The following is a 20,031-nucleotide window of genomic DNA, read 5'->3' as shown; positions in this document are numbered from 1 at the left end:
AGTGGCCAAAGTCAGGGAGAATAAGACCAGATGATTAATCTCTGAATGGTGGCTAGTCTCGAGTCTTTAGCTTTGGAGTGCCATTGTTTTGATAGCATACGGGATATATGCATCTGTATTTCAGCAAGATTTAATACTAGTACAGCTCCCGATACACAATTAGTGCAGGTGAACTCTTTGCTTGTACAAGAGCCCTCTTCAGTCTAACCTGGAGCAGGGGAAAACAATGCTGCTTCTATGGTTTACTCAGGTATGATTTTTTTGTTGTTGTTCTGAGCCTGCCTTCAGGTATTTGAGTAATAGATTTTTGATATCACAATTTTGTTATAAGTTTATTCATTGCAAGATTAGCCACTGAGTTGCAACACCTTTAAGTCTTAAAGAGTCCAAATAACAAACTAAACTTTCAGGGGTGGCAATTTCAGTGTGTTAAACTATTCATTGGCCCCAGATTAAAAACTCCGTGGGCCTGTACTTAATGACTGAGGAATTTGCCCAGATTCTCTGTTTAATAAAATTGAAGTCCCAATTGTATCAGCTTCCAAGTGTATCATTAACTGTATTAGTTTAAAAACGTTAAGCCATGTTAGCCTTACAAATTTGATTGATGTGTTAGAGTGGAGGAGGGGTGAGTAATACCTGTATTATCTGACTTATGTTTGTCTTTATTTTTTTTAATGTTTTTTTATTTTATTATGTTAGTCACCATACAGTACATCCCTGGTTTCCGATGTAAAGTTCGATGATTCATTAGTTGCGTATAACACCCAGTGCACCATGCAATACGTGCCCTCCTTACTACCCATCACCAGTCTATCCCATTCCCCCACCCCCTCCCCTCTGAAGCCTTCAGTTTGCTTCTCAGAGTCCATAGTCTCTCATGCTTATGTTTGTCTTTAAATGGTGTGTTATCTTTCAACCAAAATTACTTGATCTACATTAACCCTCTAACACATGTTCTACTGATGTCCTAACTTCATAAGACATTAGACTGATTTCTGTTGCATAAATGATAGCTTTCATTGCTTATAAAATGTGCTTAGACACACTCAATGATGCCTTCTTCAAACTTATATTGCATTGATTACATCTGGCAGTCCCATATGGTGAAACTTAGTTACAACCCTTCCAATTAAATTATGGTTGGAAACCCACTTCTGGAGTGCAGCTCAGCGATCTACTAAATTCCTCAATGACATTCAGAACATGAAATAATTTTGAGAGAATAAATTTACAGTATAAGTGGGAGCAGAGAAGGTTTTCAATCTGTATTAATTTATTTTTCAAAATTCATTACTTGCACAGTTTACTTTCCAAGCTAATTCTAACCAAAGATGAGTAACACTGCTTTGGCAAGAGTATGTGCATATAAGATATTTCCATATGTTTTAGAAGAAATACCAAGTTCAGTGCTTACATACGAGTAAGCGCAGTGAAAAATGTTCTGAAGGCAGGTTCTCTAGCACCTGCTCCCTGGCTTGTTCTCAGCTAATGACCTTATAACCTATTTCATGCAGGAAAAGGGACCCATTAAAAATCTTCCACAGTCTCCTGCTACCACAGCTCCCCACCTAAAAAGCATCTGTACCCACATACTTTGCCTTTTCCCCTGTGTCTGTAGATGAATTATCTGTGCTTCTATGCAAGACCACCCCCGACCTGGACACAGGTTCTCATCCTCTCTCCGCGCAGCACCACTTCCGCAGTGCCCTCTCCTGAATCATCAATCCCCTCTCTCTCGCAGCATTGTTACTAGGAGACGAACATCCTGTTTTCTTTTGTACCTCAAACAAATAGGCAAACAAAGTAGACCCTTTCCTGACTAGTGTCTATCCAGCTACTGACAGATTTCTCTGTTCTTCAAAGGGGCTGTCTTTGCTCAGTTCCTAGACCCTCTCTTCCCATTCCTCCATATCCACCCACTCTCCTCCTCGCCCTCTCCATTCCCCCTGGGTTAGCTTCTTGCTGATCTTGGGACCAAACAGACATGCTCCTTCCTCAGGCATGTGCTCTTGCTAATCCCTGGCCTCTGGATCTAGTTATCAGGGGCTTGAAGGGGCTTTCTTGAAGGCTTTGTCCAGAAATCACCTATTCAGTGAAGCCTTCCTCATCTTTTTTATTTAAAACTAAAAAAAAAAAATAAGATGAAAATTGGGAGGCAGACCATAAGAGATGCTGAGTTTGCTGGAGGGGAGATGGGTGGGGGGATCGGGTAACTGGGTGATGGGCATTAAGGAGAGTACTTGATGGAATGAGCACTGGGTGTTATATGCAACCGATGAATCACTAAATTCTACCTCTGAAACTAATAAAAAAAATAAAATAAAACTGCAGTAGGCCTCGTCACCCTTTCACTCTCTTATCCCCTTTTGCTGAGTTGTCCCCACCCCCCGCCCCAGGATATTTATCACATTCTAAAATACTATATAACTTATTATATTTTCTAAATAAACTCCATTACAGGGATTTTTGAAGATTTGAGTGTTAATAGGCTAAGTTGATGTAGGTCTCCTTTACAAATAATCTAATGACCCACGACAAGATGGGGCTGTTAAGGGAAAGCCGCCTGGACTTTGATACCAGCCCTGAGTCTCTACTCACTACACACAGGGTGGTCTTAGGCTACCTACCCTTCCCGAGTCTCCTCGTTTTAATTAGCACTCCGCTATGTCTTCCTCCGCTGTTGCGCTCCCTGCTGCACTGTTTTCACCTCACTTCTACTGACACAGATCCTCCTCAGTACCTTACCAACTTGGTTTTCACCCCTGAGTACGTCACACAATCCCCTGAAATATCTCTGAAGAATACTGGGGCCCATGTCTAGAATTTCTGATTCAAGAGGTTGGTGATGTGGCTCCTAGCCTGCGCTTTCCTGCTTTCCTGGGAAATTCTGATGGGGAAGTCCCCAGACCACACACGGGGAAGTGCTGATTGAGAGAAATAGTTTTATTAGCTCCCTTTTTAATACTAGGTTATAAAAACATTTTAGAGTCATGTCATTCTGAATAAATTATGCTTCCCCAGAAGCCATTTAGTCTGGGACTTTTGCCTCAGATTAATGATATTAACGATCCTTAGAGGCTACACGCACACACTATCTAATCCTATGAGATTCTCAGTCTCAAAGTAACTCGCCCCTCTGAGGACATCTTTTGTTGCCTAGTAGAGTAGCTCAATTACAAAAAAATACTTGAGGAGTTTTAAAATGCCATCCACGCTCATTGCTAAAAAGTGAGGAACATCAAAGAGAAGCACAACCCAGAAAGAAAATGGACCAGAAAGCCTTCCTGCCCAGACACTACAGAGAGCCATCAACAGATGATGCTGACTGCTGCCATTATTAAGCCACGCAGGTTCAAATATGAACGTAATTTCATTTCATTAACACAATTAGGTTAAGGCAAGTAATTTTGAAATACGACATGTTCTGTGATAAGGTCATACCCACAGAACTATTCCTTGGTAAGTAATCACAAGGTAAGTTAGGTTTTATTCAATTCAGAATTATTGAAGCCTGGAGAATCTGACCTGTGGGTTAAAAAGCAAAAGCACACCAATGACAATTTATTATTTGTCTCTTAAACTACAGTCATATCACAGTTAGCTGTGTCCCAGGAGAAATTTGTTTTTCCGTACCATTGAGTTTTCCAGACAAATGAAATGTATTTTGGTAAATATCCCAATATTTTGTTTCTGATGGCTTATGGTAGTTTATCAGACGTGTATCAGACATCCCATATGGAGGGATGTACTGAACAGACTAAGAATTATTTCTGAGATGGCTGAAGGACAGCCTCATGAATATCTTACACTGGGTGCTGCAGAAATACCATGATTCTCATAGGAAATGTGCCTATAGTAAATCGTCCTGGACTTTCAGTCTCTATGTCAGATCTGCATAGTTTTTCACTGACTGTAGAACAACATTTTTTGTGGCTTCTTCCTAAGGTCAGTATGAGGGCTTCCAGCAGCCTTTTTCTCAATTTTTTTTTCCTTTTAATTGCTAAAGATAGGGAACCAAACCAAAACAAACATTTATGTTAGGATTGTATATAGAATAAAAGTAAGCATTCTGGAGTAAGGACCAAGGTATGCCCTTCTGAGTCAAGTATACAAGCTTCAATACAAAATGTGTATTTTTAGGGATTTTTATTTTTGACTATTTTTACAAATTTAAAGATTTTGTTTGTTCTAGTTTTTCCATTGCATTCTGGATTACAGAGATCATCTGACGTTGTGACCTTTGTGTGAGATAGAACCATAACACCAATCCTAGAGATTACTGGAGTGTTCTAGAATTTCTAAGAGGTTACTGTGTTTTTGCCCCAACCATTTTTTTCTGCAAGTCAGATGGCCTGAGCGTCATTTTAAATATTAAGAGTTAAGGCCTTAATATTACTTTAAAAAAAAAATTCATTTATTTGACAGAGATAGACAGCCAGTGAGAGAGGGAACACAAGCAGGGGGAGTGGGAGAGGAAGAAGCAGACTCCCAGCAGAGGAGCCTGATGTGGGGCTCGATCCCAGAACGCCGGGATCACGCCCTGAGCCAAAGGCAGACGCTTAAGGACTGCGCCACCCAGGTGCCCCAAGGCTTTAATATTACTTTTATCAATCTGATATGTAACTAATGGTACCTCAGTGTAGTTTTACTTTTATTTTTTATTTATTTATTTATTTTTTTAAAAGATTTTATTTATTTATTCGACAGAGATAGAGACAGCCAGCGAGAGAGGGAACACAAGCAGGGGGAGTGGGAGAGGAAGAAGCTGGCTCATAGCAGAAGAGCCTGATGTGGGGCTCGATCCCGGATCGCCAGGATCACGCCCTGAGCCGAAGGCAGACGCCCAACCGCTGTGCCACCCAGGCGCCCCATACTTTTAAATAATAATTATAAAAAAAGTTTGACCACATTTTTCTGTGTTTAAGAGCTTTTTAAATATCTTTTTGATTAAAGATCTATTCATGTCTTTTGCTTAATTTCCATAGGATTTTTGTTGGTTTTATTGATTTATAGAGGTCTTATGTATAAAGTAGGAAAATTATTGTTTTATCTGTAATTTAAGATTTTTTAGTTTGCCACTTGCATTTGACTTTACTCAAGTGTTTTTTGCTGTAAAGATTTTTTAATTTTTGTCTGTAGTCATATTAATCTTTTCTTTAATGGCTCCCAGTCTTTGTCACACTTAGGCCTTTTGTAATTCAACACTGTATGTGTGTAATACCTCTTTAAATATTTAAATAGTACATACGCATATATACACATAACATACACAGATGTAATATACACACATACATATGTATATATATACATGTTTTATGTATGGAAAATATATGTGTATGTGTGTATACTTATATATGAATATATTTGTAAGTTCCCAGGATTTTTCCTTGGAATTTCAAAGCTTCAGTTGTCACTTTAAAAGTTTGACCCACCTGGTATTTATTTCAATTTAAAGTACAAAGTACTTATCTTCTTTATTTTTTAATATATAGATATTCTGTTCTTCTGACACCAGTTAGCACTTCCTGAATGATCTCTTACTCCACTGATTGGACATGCCAAGTTTTATCATATACTAAAATATGTTTCTAACCACCCTCTTCTAATTATTATAGTTTTTAAATGCATTTTAGTATCTCATCACTATTATTTTTCCCCAGAATTTTTTGTTTTTTGCTATTCTTGCTTAATTTTTCCTCTGTGAACTTTAGAATGGCTTGTCTAATTTTTAAAGGTTGCTATTTTTATTGAAATTGCACTAAATGTAGAGAGTAATATCTTTATGATCTTGAATATTCCTATCTAAGAATAAGCTGTCCATTTCCATTTATCTTAGACATTTCCCCCATTGTCTCATAATACTGTACATGATTTTTAAAGTTTGTTTCAACCAACATCCAAATAAAGGCCAGGCATTGAAATCTCTTGATATGTCTTCTAAGTCTCTTTGAAGCCACTGGCTTCCTGCCTCCCCAGCCCTCACTGCCCTTTATTCCTGCATTTTATTTGTTGAAACTGAATCAGTTGTACTGTGGAGTTTCCCATGGCCTGGATCTTGCTGACTGTACCCCTATGGTGTTGTTTAATATGTTCATCTGTCCTTATTTTAGGAACAGTGTTACATAAGAAGATGAAACAGTCTCGTCTTTTTTTGGTGTCTATTTTTTAGCAGCTTTTCAATTTTTCTTTTGTTTAGGTCTTCCTTATTTTTTTCTAAGTATATTCCTAGGGTTTTTAATGATGCAACTCCAATGGAGGGCAGTTAGACAATATTTATCAAAATTACAAGTACTTGTGTCTTTCGGCCTAGCAATTTAACTTCGAGGAACTTATCCTGCAGAGATAATTGCACACCTGTGAAATGATATATTTCCGAAATTAGTCATTACCTCATTATTTGTAATAGCAAAAGATTGCAATAATCTAAATTCCCATTGGTAGGAGACTAAGTAAATTATGGCATATCCATACAGTAAAATGCTGTGAAGCTGCTAAAAAAGTAAATAAAATAAAATAAAATAAAATAAAATAAGGAAGCTCTTTATGTAATGATAGCAAATAGTTTTCAAAATATGTTGCTAAATGAAAAAAATGAGGTTGCAAACCAGTGTATATAGGATGCATATTATGTTATTATTTCTGTAAAAAAGGAAAGGGGAAATATATATACTGTATATACATAAGATATCTCTGGTTTGATAACATTGGTTGGTTCCACCAAGGGAAACTGGCAGACTAAGGAATAGGAGATAGAGGGTCTTCACTATAAGCCTTTTCATATCTTTTGAATTTTGTTGTCTGTGAATGTTTTACCAATTTAGCTTTTTTTAATTAAAAAAGCTAAAATATTGTAATGTACTATATAGCAAGTTAAGATCCTAATTAATATATTTTATACTTAAACCCTATTGTAACATTATTTGCCAAAGGTAGGAGCAATACGTTAAAGGAAGTGAGATTTCATCTAAACATTACGAGCTACCTTGCCAGCATGGAAGCCAATCAAACACTGAGATGTCCCACATACACATACATGCACAAACACAAAGCTGACATACACACAGGAATTTAAGCACAGTCAGTCTTGTGGAGGGAATTCCCACATTCAATATGAGAAGTAGATCAAGTGACCTCTAAATCCCATCCAACTGGGACAGCAAAGCATAGTAAAAATAGCATGGGGTGGGGTGGGGTGTGCCTGGGTGGCTGGTTGTGTAAGCCATCGACTCTTGATTTTGGCTCAAGTGATATCAGGGTCCCAAGATTGAGCCCCACATCGGGCTCTGGCTCATCACAGAGTCTGCTTGTCCTTCTCCCTCACCTTCTGCCCCTCCCCCTGCTCTCTCTCTCTCTCTCAAATAAATAAAATCTTAAAAAAAAAAGTAGAATGGCATTTGAAGCCTTCAGATAGAAGCTCAGATCCCCTTTCCATTCCTTAGTAAGCCGTGTGAACATGGTAAAATATCTTAAACTCACTAAGTTTCAGTTTCTTAATCTGCAAAATGAGGTTACCTTCTAGCTTGTTATGAGGATTAGCAATACTTTGTTATTATGTATAGATGACTAGTCCATTATAGGATTTTAGCCCTAGAAGTCCCTGAATTAATTGGTCGCTGGGGAGAAAACCAAGGTAAGAGGATCTATTTTATATGAAAAATTTCTCTTTTCATTTCAAAACTTAGATAGTCCTAGCATATTCTTGAATTTTATTAACAATTCCCTAGTCTTCAAGCTCTCAGACTCTCACTTGTAGGCTCTCAAGCAATTCTAGAAATGAGAAAATATGACAGCATATTCCATCCTATTTGAGTAGCCTCTCTTGAGTTTAACTCAAGTTGAGCTTTGACTCTCATTGTTTTTCTTATTGGGACTATAACTGTATATTTAAAAGATAGATCTATAGATCTGTTTCAGCATAAAAGCTATGAAGCTCGTGCCAACCTGATGCCCATCCTTCCATCATTCTCTGCAGGGCCAATTATCTGTATGTATTTTTTTAAAAGTCAACTTGAGAGAACTATTTCATTTTATCCTAATTTACTTATAGACAAGTCATTTGCAAGAAAGACCCTGACACATATCTTGGAGTCCTAAAAGTATTCTCTGAAATTTCTCTGACACACCTGGCTTTAACTTTCAATAATGCTCAAGACGTGTAAGAAGCAGCCCCCAAGTGAACAAAATGAAAAACCCACCTGCTTGCCTGCATTTCACTGTGACACTTCTGTGATCTTTCAGTGGTTAACTAAGGAGACGACACATCCTCACTGGGTGCTAGGGCAGGGAGCGCTAGTGCTCAGCATGAGAGCCATGAAGTATCCTTCCCATTTTACCCACCCAATGATGGGAAAAGCCTTGAGCTGCTGTGTAAGGAGTTGATAAGGGACAATTTCTTGTCAGTGAGGATCGTTAAACTTAGAAGACAGTCAGAAGAAAATAATTATATCCGTGTCTCTCCAGATCTCTGAAAATGAAAGCGGTTGATTACTAGTTAGATTGCTTGAAATGTGGGGACGTACACTATCTCCCCAAACTACTACTACTACTACTACTACTACTACTACTACTACGACTTCTCTCTCTCCTTTTTTCCCCCTATCTAACATTAACACTGGCTTATTTCCTTAATTCATCTTTCTACAGACTTCCTAAAGCTGCTACTATATTGTAAATGTGGTTCTGAAAATTACAGGGAAATGTAACCAGAATACTTTCATGGAGCCTTTTTATATCTACTTAATGTTTTACTTGTTTGCCCACACTCTGAAATAAAGATTACAAGTTGCCTTTTCAGACACTGACAGTGATGAACAGGAAGAGGAAACCAAACTTTTTTTTTTATAGAAATTCCCCTATTACAATGTGTGTGGTAGGTTTATAAATAGAGTTAACAGGTGGGTATTTTCAGGTAACATTAATACAACATTAGTCAATATCAAGGTAATTTTGTGTCTTTTGTTTATAGGAGTATTAAAAAAACAAAGCAGCAAAATTATCTTTTGACACATTCTTTCTTACTTTCATTTTCCCCATAGTAGTCCTGCAAAAGACTGTCTAGAAAATAATGTAGGTAACTTAATTTCCCCAGGGTACAGTAAGTAAGCCACAAGCATTTTTTTGTTTTTTCTTTTAAAGAAAGAGCCACCTAATTTAGGTTGGTGTTTTGTGTCAGAGAGATCTTTCTGTCAGTTTCTAGCATTTCTAGCACAAAGTAAAAAGAATTTTAAGAGAAAATCATAATAAATTTTTTTCAGATTTCTTAACTAGTATGCATTTTAAAAATGTGAGATATGATGACTTTTCAAAACACATTTTGAAATAACTATGAAATAAAAGGTAGCAAAACAGGGGTGCCTGGGTGGCTCAGTCGTCAAGTGTCTGCCTTCGGCTCAGGTCATGATCCCAGCGTTCTGGGATCGAGTCCCGCATCAAGCCCCACATCGAGCCCCACATTGGGCTCCCTGCTTGGCAGGAAGCCTGCTTCTTCCTCTCCCACTCCCCCTGCTTGTGTTTCCTCTTGCTGCCTCTCTCTCTCTCTGTCAAATAAATAAATAAAACTTTAAAAAAAGGTAGCAAAACAGCATACAAAAGTTCTAATCTCGGCCTGATACATAGTACATTCTCACTAAATAGTAGGTTGAAGCATATGAACATGCCAACATTTGACTGCTTTGACTTGTAAAAATGGCAATTTCACAAAATTTGGTCTAATGTTAATATCCTTCTATAATCATCTTGGTGTCAGAAACCCATGAGTCTAGAGGCACCTGGGTGGCTCAGCCAGTTAAGCATCTGTCTTCGGCTCAGGTCATGATCTCGGGGTCCTGGGATGGAGCCCCACACTGGGCTCTGTGCTCAGTGGGAAGTCTGCTTCTCCCTCTGCCCCTCTCCCTGCTCATGCTCTCTCACTCTCTTTCTCTTTCTCTCAAATAAATTAAATAAAATTAAAAAAAAGAGAGAGAGAGAAAGAAACCTGTGGGCCTACACCATTTAAGTAAAAGAGTACTTGGGTCTTGGGAATATTATAGTTATTAGCCAAGATAGGAAAACAGATTTGTGTGGTCTCGACAGACACTGAAGCGAAATGAAACTACGCATTTCACCCCAGGAGAGTTTAGGGATGTCCTCAAGCCCTCATATGTATTCTTATAAAATAAGGCAAGAGGTTAAAGCTAAAAGAGAAAAATAACAACAGCTATAAGGGCTCCTAAAGCTAAGACAGTAAAATAGTGGGGAGAGCTGGAGAATTCAAAAAAGAAAGACAAGACAGAAACACTATAAATATAACCCAAATAGAATTGAATATAAATACAAATATAAATGCCTTATATCTGTGCTATTTTGGTGTGTATGGCCAACGGCCCTAACTACCACTGTCCTTGGTTAGGATATAATCACATTACAATATTGTATTTGCAGTTATAACTGTACATCATCAAGACAGGTTTAAAACTGGCTTTCAATGCTCTGAAAGTCTGCCTGTGAGAATTTCTTCTTTAAATACTTTCTCTGGATATATTACCTCCTTCCCCAGCCCTTCAAGATATACTCAAGCATTAGCAAATGATTGGAAGGTAAGTTAGGCTAGTGTTGAGAAGCAACCTTACATCTGAGTTTTTCAGGGACATAGCTGGCTTTTAAAAATTTTATTAAAAAAATAAATAAAAACTTTATTACACAAGCAATATTTCAATATTGAGAAATTAGAAAATCCAATATTTTTAAAGCTCTGAATAAAAAGCTGGACATCTCTTTAAGGAATGCATACCTAATACATGAAGGAAAACTCCGCAAAAGCACATCTCTTGCATCATCCTGTTATCTTCCATATCCCTAGCACCTAGTACAGGACCTGGTATGTAGTTGGCAAGAATAAGTAGTTATTGAATGAATGAATGAATGAATGAATGAATGAATGAGTGAATGATTGAGTGAATTAAATTCTGGGTATTGCATTCACATTTAAAATTTATGTTTTTTTTTTAACATCTATAGTAGCTCATTAAGCATCCTTTGTGTACAAGAAGTTGTTCAGTACAGATGACTCAGTTTTCTCACCTATAAAATGAGGGTCTGGTCAAGGTGTTCCCAGCAGGAACATTCTGCAGTCTTTTAAACAGCTAAGCCCTAGGCTGGGTAAGAGCAATCAGCAGGGATTTCTTTTTTTTTTTTTTTTTTTTAAAGATTTTATTTATTTATGTGACAGAGAGACAGCCAGCGAGAGAGGGAACACAGCAGGCGAGTGAGAGAGGAAGAAGCAGGCTCCCAGCAGAGGAGCCCGATGCGGGACTCGATCCCGGAACGCCGGGATCACGCCCTGAGCCGAAGGCAGACGCTTTAACGACTGCGCTACCCAGGCGCCCCCAGCAGGGATTTCTTAAAGCATTAATGGGTAAGCTAAGACCATTAATGGCTGGCTTAGTTCCCAAATGGCCTTGAGCCACACATGACCTTGATTGATGATGACTTTTTAACCCATCTCTTTGAAACTGCTCCCTGAATCTTGCCTTAGGGCTTGTGTGTCACTTGTTCAGCTCTCCTGACAGTATTCCAAAGGAAGTCATTCATTGGCAAGGACAAAGTCTCCCTGCTTGTGCCAAACAGAATTATTCATTACCATTTTATGGAAAGCCCAAGTCACATTTCCAGGAGGGCTGGGATCTGCCAGCTCACTGATGCTTGTTGGCATTGACTTTATTTTCCCTGGTAGTTACCTGCGTTAATCAAAAGCCTTTGGAATTCCAAATGGAGCCTCTTTATCGAGATCTCTTGATGAAAAGGAATATGTTTATAACTAAAACATCTTATGTAAGGAGAGATGTTTTATGAGTTCATACTACTAATTTTTCTGTTTTTGTTTTAAACACTTGTATTTGGTTGCGAAACAATGTTATGAAGAGTAGATCTATTTGGGCTACTTCTAGCTCTGCATTGTCAAATATGGTAACCACGAGCCACATATGGCTATTAAAATTGATTAAAATTAAATAAAATTAAAATACATGTTTCTCAGGTGTATTGGCCACACTACAAATACCCAATAGCCACAAGTGGCAAATGGCTACCTTATTGGACAAGTACACATATATAATATTTATGTCATTGCGTGAAGTTCTGTTGGACTGCATTTTTCTAACTTTTTGAAGGACACACAATAATTGAGTATTTTGGGTTTTGATTTTAGAAATTTGTTATGGCCTAGCATGGGAAAATGTTTGACGAGAGACTTACTTATTCATCATCTATTTATTAAGTCAAACAATTTCCCAAGAGGTTATCTTTGTTGTGAAATGTTCTTGAAAGTTTATAACCCGTATCTCCCACTAGTTAGAGGATGTTTGGCACCAAAAAATCTTCAAAGCTCCTTGGAAGAAAGGAACTCTTGTGAGTCATGGTCCATCTTCATTCCAATTAACCTCCCTCTTGTTGCTGAGGAATTCAGACTTAATATATTTATATTTACCAAAGCACTTTAGAAATTCTGGGGGAGTTTTAGCACATCTTCCCTTGGTTATTTCTCAACATTTCCAGGACTGGTTAGTCCCTAAATGAGCAGACCACCACAGACTCTTCCAGGCCTAAACTTCCTCTTGGATGCATGCAAAATCCCAAGAATTTTAGACCTGTAGCATAGCCAGCTTGGTGCTAGCTGCTATGTGATCCATAGTTCTAAGCCACAGAGTTCTAGTAAATCATTTTGGGGTACCAGTGATATAGCACTAATTCAACCAATAACAAGGAATATTCAGTGATTAAGAAAAGACTAATATTCCAGTTCCTTCCTGCTCTGATTGTTGGATTATCCCATGAAAATAAACATTTTTTGAAAGAAAAATTTCTAACTATAAGGATTTTTAAAATTAAAGGATAATTATTTTTAAAAGGTTATAATCTTGACTCTCAAACAAATATAAAATGAACAGATATCAAAGATTTTATTTAGCTCATTAACTAAAGAATCAGTAAGCTGTTACAACCAATTCATTAGAGAGTCCAAAAAGCAGATGAATATATAAACTCATGAGAAATACTGAAATACATTTGCTTAATAGATGCAGAACTGGTCAATATCCACAGGGCAATAATCAATTGCATTCAATCATACATGTACTCCGTGCATTTTTATAGACAAAAATCATTTGCATCACTATCAATTATCTTCAACTTAGAGAACTATGAAGTTGTTCAAAGATGATGAAGGGCCCAAAACTCGTAATCAGATGCACTGGAAGGGTATGTTCTAGATAATTCATAGTTTTCCATTGAAGACATGCAGTAATTATCTGGGTCCATTTGCAAGTCTTTTCATAATTTTTTCTGGCAAATTACATATCTGTAGCTTACTCTCTCCATAGTTCTGTCCCTTTGATTTACCTGGCCGTTTACTCCTTGTTTGAAAGATGCCAGGTAAGATTTCCTTTTCGCTTGATGCAATAGAACAGGGAAAAGAACATAAAGATGTGGTTTTTTGCAAAATGTAAGAGAGTATGGAAAGAACCACAGGCTAGATAGCTGAGGGGAGAAGCAAAAGAAAGAGAAAAAGATGGAAGGATCATAATTTCATAGATGTCATGATTACAGAATTAAACCTCCTGCAGTCCTTATTTCCTTGGTTCTGGTCCCTTGGTTTTTAAAATACATTGCAATTGAAGTAGCATTTTCTTTTTAAGGAGAAAGAACATTTTAAGGAGGAAAATGTACAGTTCTTTTTAAAATATAGCACAATGAAGTATCTTTATTTATATGCTAGCATATTATGCCCTTAATAACTAAGATTTTAAGTCTGAGCCTTCTTTTCATCCTTCTGAATCACTTCTGGCCATTGTTTATCAGGCACATGACATGATACTTTTCATAATCCATTTTCTGATCAAAACTTTCAGCACCTTTGTGATTGAAAATGTAATCTTAAGACATTTCAAAGACCACTGGTGCATTCTCTCCATTTCCATTTGATTATTTGATTACTCCATCTCCACACCCCTCCACACTTTTCTACAGCTAATTGGAAAGTTATCAAGAAACTACTGACAGCCTACTGCCTGAGCAGTAGTCCTTCACAAAGCACGCATGGATCATTTACCTTTCCTGGCTTTGAAAACACTGTGATTTATATCGAGAGATTTGGCAAGTTCTTATGCCTCTAATTGGGCTCCTTGGCATCCAACAAACAGTTCTTTTGTATATATCCCAAGGACAAGAGATACAGATCCTTGCACAAATTCACTTACATACATGGGTCTTATATTCGTGGATCCTTTGTAAAACACTCAGTTGTTGTGTTACAAGAAAATCAGTAGGTTCATTTCTCGCGTGATAAATGCTTGCATCACTTACCGTAAACTTACATCCTCCCCTCTGTTCACTGCGTCCGTGGCCCTTTTTCTTTTTCATGCTGCCATACAGTACAGTGCTATTGAGGACAGCTCTGGGTCCAAGTTTAAGCAAAACTTTGACTGTGGGAGGCACACCAATGAAAAAAAGGTGGATTGAGGAAACATGGATAAACAAGTAGCCAGAAGTTTACACTCTTCTGGCTATGACGCTTACACATGAAATGAGCACAGTACAGCTTGTATCTCTGAGGATTGACTGGTTTCTTTGGACATTGATCATAAGATTTATTCTAATTTCCAAAAAGTTAAAATTGGGGGTGGGGAGGAGCGCTACACATGTTGCCATTGAAGAAATTTGCTAAATTACAGGTTGCTAAAATACAGACTGTTTCACAAGGTCATGACTCCTTTTTTGTTTCTCCCCCCAAGATTTTATTTATTTGTTTGAGAGAGAGATCACAAGCAAGGGGAGGGGCGGAGGGAGAAGCCGCTCACTTCCTGAGCAGGGAGCCCACTGCAGGGCTTGATCCCAGGACTCTGGGATCATGAGCCCAAGGCAGATGCTCAACCAGCTGAGCCACCCAGGCACCCCAGTCATGACTCCTTTTTTGTGTGTGACAAATTCTTTGACAAATTTTCCAGCTTCACTGCTGCTGATCTAGGTCAACCCTTTCTCTTAGTAAATCAGAGAACAAACGTCTGGAGACCAACCTGTTCCAGATTTCACCAAGTGAACTAGTACTAACCAAACTTAGAGCAGTGGTTTCCAAACACTAAGTGCCAAGCCATGGGGTGGCGGGGGGGCGGGAGTGGGGAAGAAGAAAGAAAAAGTAGTGAAACCATGAATTCAAACTTATCCACTCTGAAGAACTGTCTTCTTTTCATCACAAAATGTTCATTCTTTTATGTGATTGTAAGAGGCATTATTTTTGTTAAACTGTTTAGCCCCCATCCCAATGTATTAACTTAATAAAAATAAAAAGTTACCAACCTTATATTGGTTCCCCAATTAAAAAAATAACTACGTGCAAAATTCTGAGAATTAATACGCCAGAGTGCTTCAAGATAATGTTCTTTGCTTTAGGCATTTTTTCCTTAGTTATTTTCTATGGCTGTTTTTGTTGCTGTTGTTGTTGTTGTTGGAGTAAGGATCTTCCTCAGCCATGTTTTTTCACCTTCTAAAGAGCACCTTTCTTTTTTAGTTAGTTCACAATTATGAAACCATTTTTTTTTACATTTCAAATAATTGAGTTATCCAAAAAAAGCAACAAGTTGCATTTATGAATATCAATCTTTCTATAAATAAGAGTAACTACTAAGAAAGTTTTTTTTAAGTCTTTCTTATTGTGCTAGATTTCTACTCTGTGATTACTCACACCTCAATTATAAGATTTAATTCCCTGACCTGTTTGAATGAAGTGTTTGCCAAAGTGCATTACTCACGTACACATGCCCCCAACCTATTGTACCACTAGCAACGTAGAGGAGAGACGCAAGAGTTAATGGCGATTTATTCGTAGTTCAGCTACTCTGGCTTTTCTAGCACAACAGCACAATCTACTACTATTTTGGTACTGAGGCCCCTTGTTTTTATGTAAAGGCCTTTTACTCGGTAGCTTGAAAATAATGAATCTACAAAGTAATGCTCCATGTGAGAGTAATTCATTTTAGAATGTGTTGATTATTATGACTAATGGTGGGGCCCTGGCATTTTGTAGACTGATGTGAAGACAGTAACGTTTGGGTAGCACCTTTTGTGATTTTTCAAGGTGGTGCGCTTGTCTGTTAATGCATTGCATGTCCAGCCATCGCGTTATGCCAGCACTGGTGACAGAGCCACTTTGTCAGACTGGAAAGATGGTCTCAGACTCAATAAGGCAACACTTTATCAAAGGGAATAAAAAATGGAAATGAGCTACTACCTGTGGACTGAGATTAAAGTAGCTTCGAGAATTGAGGGGCAGCAGCTCCTCTTGCTGTTCCTTCCTATGCAGCATTTGTGAGCCTTGACATCTCAAGCTATATTCATTCAACAAATATTTGGTACCTACGATGCGTAATGCACTAAGTGCTTATTCTCATTTTTTTAAGATAGACAAAGAGGAATGCACTTCTATCTGTGTCTTCAAAAAGCCGAGGAAATGAGCTGACTCGTGTACAGAAATATCCGTAATAGAAGGAAGCAGTGGTATGTGCTGTTGGAGAGGTGGAGATAAAATGTGCCAACATGTCAGAGGAGGGGGAGATTGCTGTTGTAACTGAAGAACCAGGAGGGTATTCACGAAGGAAATAGAAGTGGAGCAGAACCTTGGGGAGTGGTTAGGATTTGAACATATGGAGCCAGGTTGAAGTAGTTCCAGACAGAGAACGACACAAGCCAGCAACAGGAGACAGAAATTCTGGGGTATGTATTGCAAAAAGAAGTCTGGCTTGAATTGCAGGATCCCTGAAGGAAGGGGAGTGGTGGGTAGAAACATGTTGGATCACAGTACAGTGAGACTAAAGATTTGGGGCTTTACTCTAGAGGCATGAGGGAGATTGTGAGGCTTTGTAAATATAGGAATACCTGTTCATAATGGTACATCAAAACAATTCATCCAGAGCCTATGCCTCCTTTGGATTGAAGAGGGCAGTAACCTGGGCTTCTGAGAATGGATGGAAGTCATTGGTGGAGTCCTTGAGGATGAATTAGGAGGGAGAACTGCCACTATGGCTATGGGAGTGGTCATGGGTTAATGGACAGAAGAAGTGTCAGAACGCAGTATGGAATAAGTGTTGACAGCTCACTGAACGTAAGGGAAAGAGAGGTGCACAGGTGTCAAAGACTTTGATGTTTTAAGAAAGAAATGGGGAAAAAAAAAAGAACGGGTTTGACAGACAGAGTCCTGTTTGAGCCACCTTGAATTTGAAGTGCTGGCAAGAGTCAAAGATTAAGACAATCCCAAAACAATTTGCAATGCACATTAGGAATTAAGATAAAAGGAAAGCCAGAGCTAGAATTTTACTTACTGGGGAATTATATGAACAGGGATACTAGTTGAAGTACCTTTGTTTTGAGAGAAGTTCACCAGCAGGCATGAGAAGAACAGTACACAGAAGCGGGCCAGGAAGAGATCCCTGGAGAGCACTCCCCACTTACAAGGTAGGAGAAGGAAAGGAAATCTTCCCTTCTCCCCAGAAAAACAATGCTCAGAAGGAGTAGTCAGAGGCAGCAGGGGTGAAGGGGCCAGCGCCCAGGGGTGGGGTAGTTAGGATCAGAAAGGCTGGAAGCCATTCAGAAGCCATTTTTTTCCTGCACACTGGAAATTTTGCCTTTAAAAGAAGGAAAGATCACTTAACTATAGATAAAATGTGTTTCCAGAACAGAGTTCTTTAAATCTTGACTGAGGGTTTCCTGATGTAACTCGCTCCCACCATTCAGAGCCATACCGCTTCTATTCCCGGCAGAGCGTGTAAATCATGGCCTGCTACTGCTCACTGCCCTGGGAGGAGCCCTCTCTCAGACAAACGGGTGTTCTTTCCAGGAGTCTACCAGAAGCCTGAAGATACATTTAGTGCTTTTGACATCTCTTTCCCCCAATAAGGAAACACAGCAGAGCTGCAGGTCCACCAAACACTGCTTCTTTCTGCATCTGGACCATCTCCTACAGACCAGGGGTTCCTAAACTGAGCCCAGCAGATACCTCGGCCAGTGAAAGCAATGTTCTGTTAGCCACATGCATGCGTTTTCTGAAGAGATTGCTTACCCTTCTCCTGATTCTTAAAAGAATCTGTTTTCTTAAAAAGAGAAGAACCATTATAGTGGATGACCCGTTCTTGTACAATGCTGTGAGTGTCTTGAGGACAAGATCCCGTGCTTATACATTTTGGTATCTTCATGGTACCTCTTTCAATCTTGGCTGAATGAATGGCATTTCATAGCACTATGTTAGATGAGCCAACAGGAAGGATAAAATACTCATTTTGGCTCTAAGCCTCTTCCTTGACTTAACAAATATACAGACCTAGGAAACATATTCTCTAATGATAGTGTTTTTTATTAGTATACTTGTAGCTTAAAATGAGTGCTTCAAACACACACTATTTCATTTACGTCTTCAATAATCGTGTAGAGTTGAGACTGGCATCTTCATTTCATGAATGAGGAACCAAAGACTGAGAGAAGGCCTGCGATTTGCCAAATGTCATACATAATGTGTTAGCTTATTTATCTCATGGCACATTCATTTTTAAATAAAAATGCTGATGAATATGATAGACTTGGCCTTGTTTTTCTAGAATGCTTGTTGGTTGGCAATAGGCTGGCTTTTGTTTTATATGAATGACACCTTTTTGTTAACCTAAAATTTGATACTCATGTGAAAAGCAATGGTTTCCAAAGAGCCATGTTACTGAATGACAGATAGATACCACTATCATCTAGTGACTTCAACTTCATGGTCTTTGACTAGATAACATTAAGCGAAAGTAATGAGGCCCGGCTTTGGGACTTTGCGGGATATGTCCGACAGTGGGATAGTGTCAGGATTAAGAGCATGAGCCTTTGAGTCTGACTTGGATTTCTGAGTTCTAATAACCAGTGTTACATCCTAAGTATTAAATACCAGCTCTATCTTAGGGTCTCTTTCAACTTAGAAGGGTACCTGCTAAATTTCCATCTGAATCTAGAGATTGAGAAAGTTCCCCTATTCTGCTTCCCCCTTTTCCTGGGGTCCTCTGGAGCCCAGAAGGAGGAGAGACTGCCACTTCAGCCTCCCACTGATGGCCCCAGTCCGCAGGCTGGCTGGCTGGCAGCTCTGTTCCCTGCCCTGGGGTTCGGTCCCAGCGCCGTGTGCATCACAGACCCTGTTCTGCAGCAATGCGCTTGCTCTCCCACAGGCAGCCACCCTTGTCTCCCACAGCGTGGGGTGTGAGTCCGTATTTACATACAGGCTGAGCTTTACCTTCCTGAACAAAAGAGAATGATCTACACCTTAATACAAAAGCAGAGGGATAAACAGCAGTGCTTGGAGTTGCTCAGACAAAAAAACAAAACAAAAACAAAACTGATACCTAAAACTGCACCCTAAAATGTGAAGGACTTACAAATTAGTAAGCAGTTGTCTGGAAGTTGGAATTAAAAGCACTACAGAGTGAGGAGGACATTCTGACTCAAACCCCTGTTAGAAACACCTTGCTCTTAAGTAAAATGTGTATGTATGCCTTCTGTTAACTGAGTAAAGGGGACCGTTAATGCTCCATGCTCACTGAAGTATGATTTTCCAAATGTGTTTGCGCAGTATCACTTTACATGCTGTTTTCATGATAATTTTTTTTTTCTTGAAGGTCATGAACAAGTAAGCCACTTAATTGTTTGACTAGGCAGTTCAGCTTTTAGATGCCTGAAGTGACAAAGAGGGAGAATACAAGGAAAAAGGGAATTCTGTCCCAGCTGGGTGCCTGTCAGTGTGTGCTGTATGTGGGGAGACAGGGCTTCTGGAACACTGGTGTGCCAGGAGGAAGAAATATTATCCAGAGATGTCTGGGCATTGACACTTTCTCTTCCAAAGAGAAAATGGTTCAAGAACCAGATAAATCTGATATTTAGATATATTCATTGAAACAGAAGCATCCATAGGCTGATATAAGCTGAAATAGTAATATCAGCCTGAGTGTAAAAGGACAGTGTGGTAGAAGGCTCCTCCCTGCCCAG

The 20,031-nt window shown here is 38.8% G+C and overlaps 1 protein-coding gene across 5 annotated transcripts in view; it reads left to right on the top strand.

Moving 5' to 3' along the window:
* SERPINI1 (serpin family I member 1) overlaps positions 1-20,031 on the top strand; it is a 69,235-nt gene that overhangs the window by 22,723 nt on the left and 26,481 nt on the right. For 2 of the 5 annotated variants that reach the window (XM_040621641.1, XM_040621639.1), the window contains exon 1: positions 11,294-11,395. The exons of 1 other annotated variant lie outside the window; for it this stretch is intronic. In XM_040621641.1, the coding sequence (XP_040477575.1) occupies positions 11,392-11,395 (4 nt within the window). In that variant the 5' untranslated portion in view covers positions 11,294-11,391. Of the gene's footprint in view, positions 1-11,293; positions 11,396-20,031 lie in introns of those variants that run through there. 2 more of the 5 variants (XM_040621640.1, XM_040621638.1) reach the window with 2 other exon arrangements.

Source organism: Ursus maritimus, unplaced genomic scaffold, assembly GCF_017311325.1.
Source record: "Ursus maritimus isolate PB19 unplaced genomic scaffold, ASM1731132v1 scaffold_4, whole genome shotgun sequence".
Taxonomy (NCBI): Eukaryota; Metazoa; Chordata; class Mammalia; order Carnivora; family Ursidae; genus Ursus; species Ursus maritimus.
The sequence above is the reverse complement of the archived record's forward strand: the minus strand, read 5'-3'. Positions and strand labels throughout refer to the sequence as shown.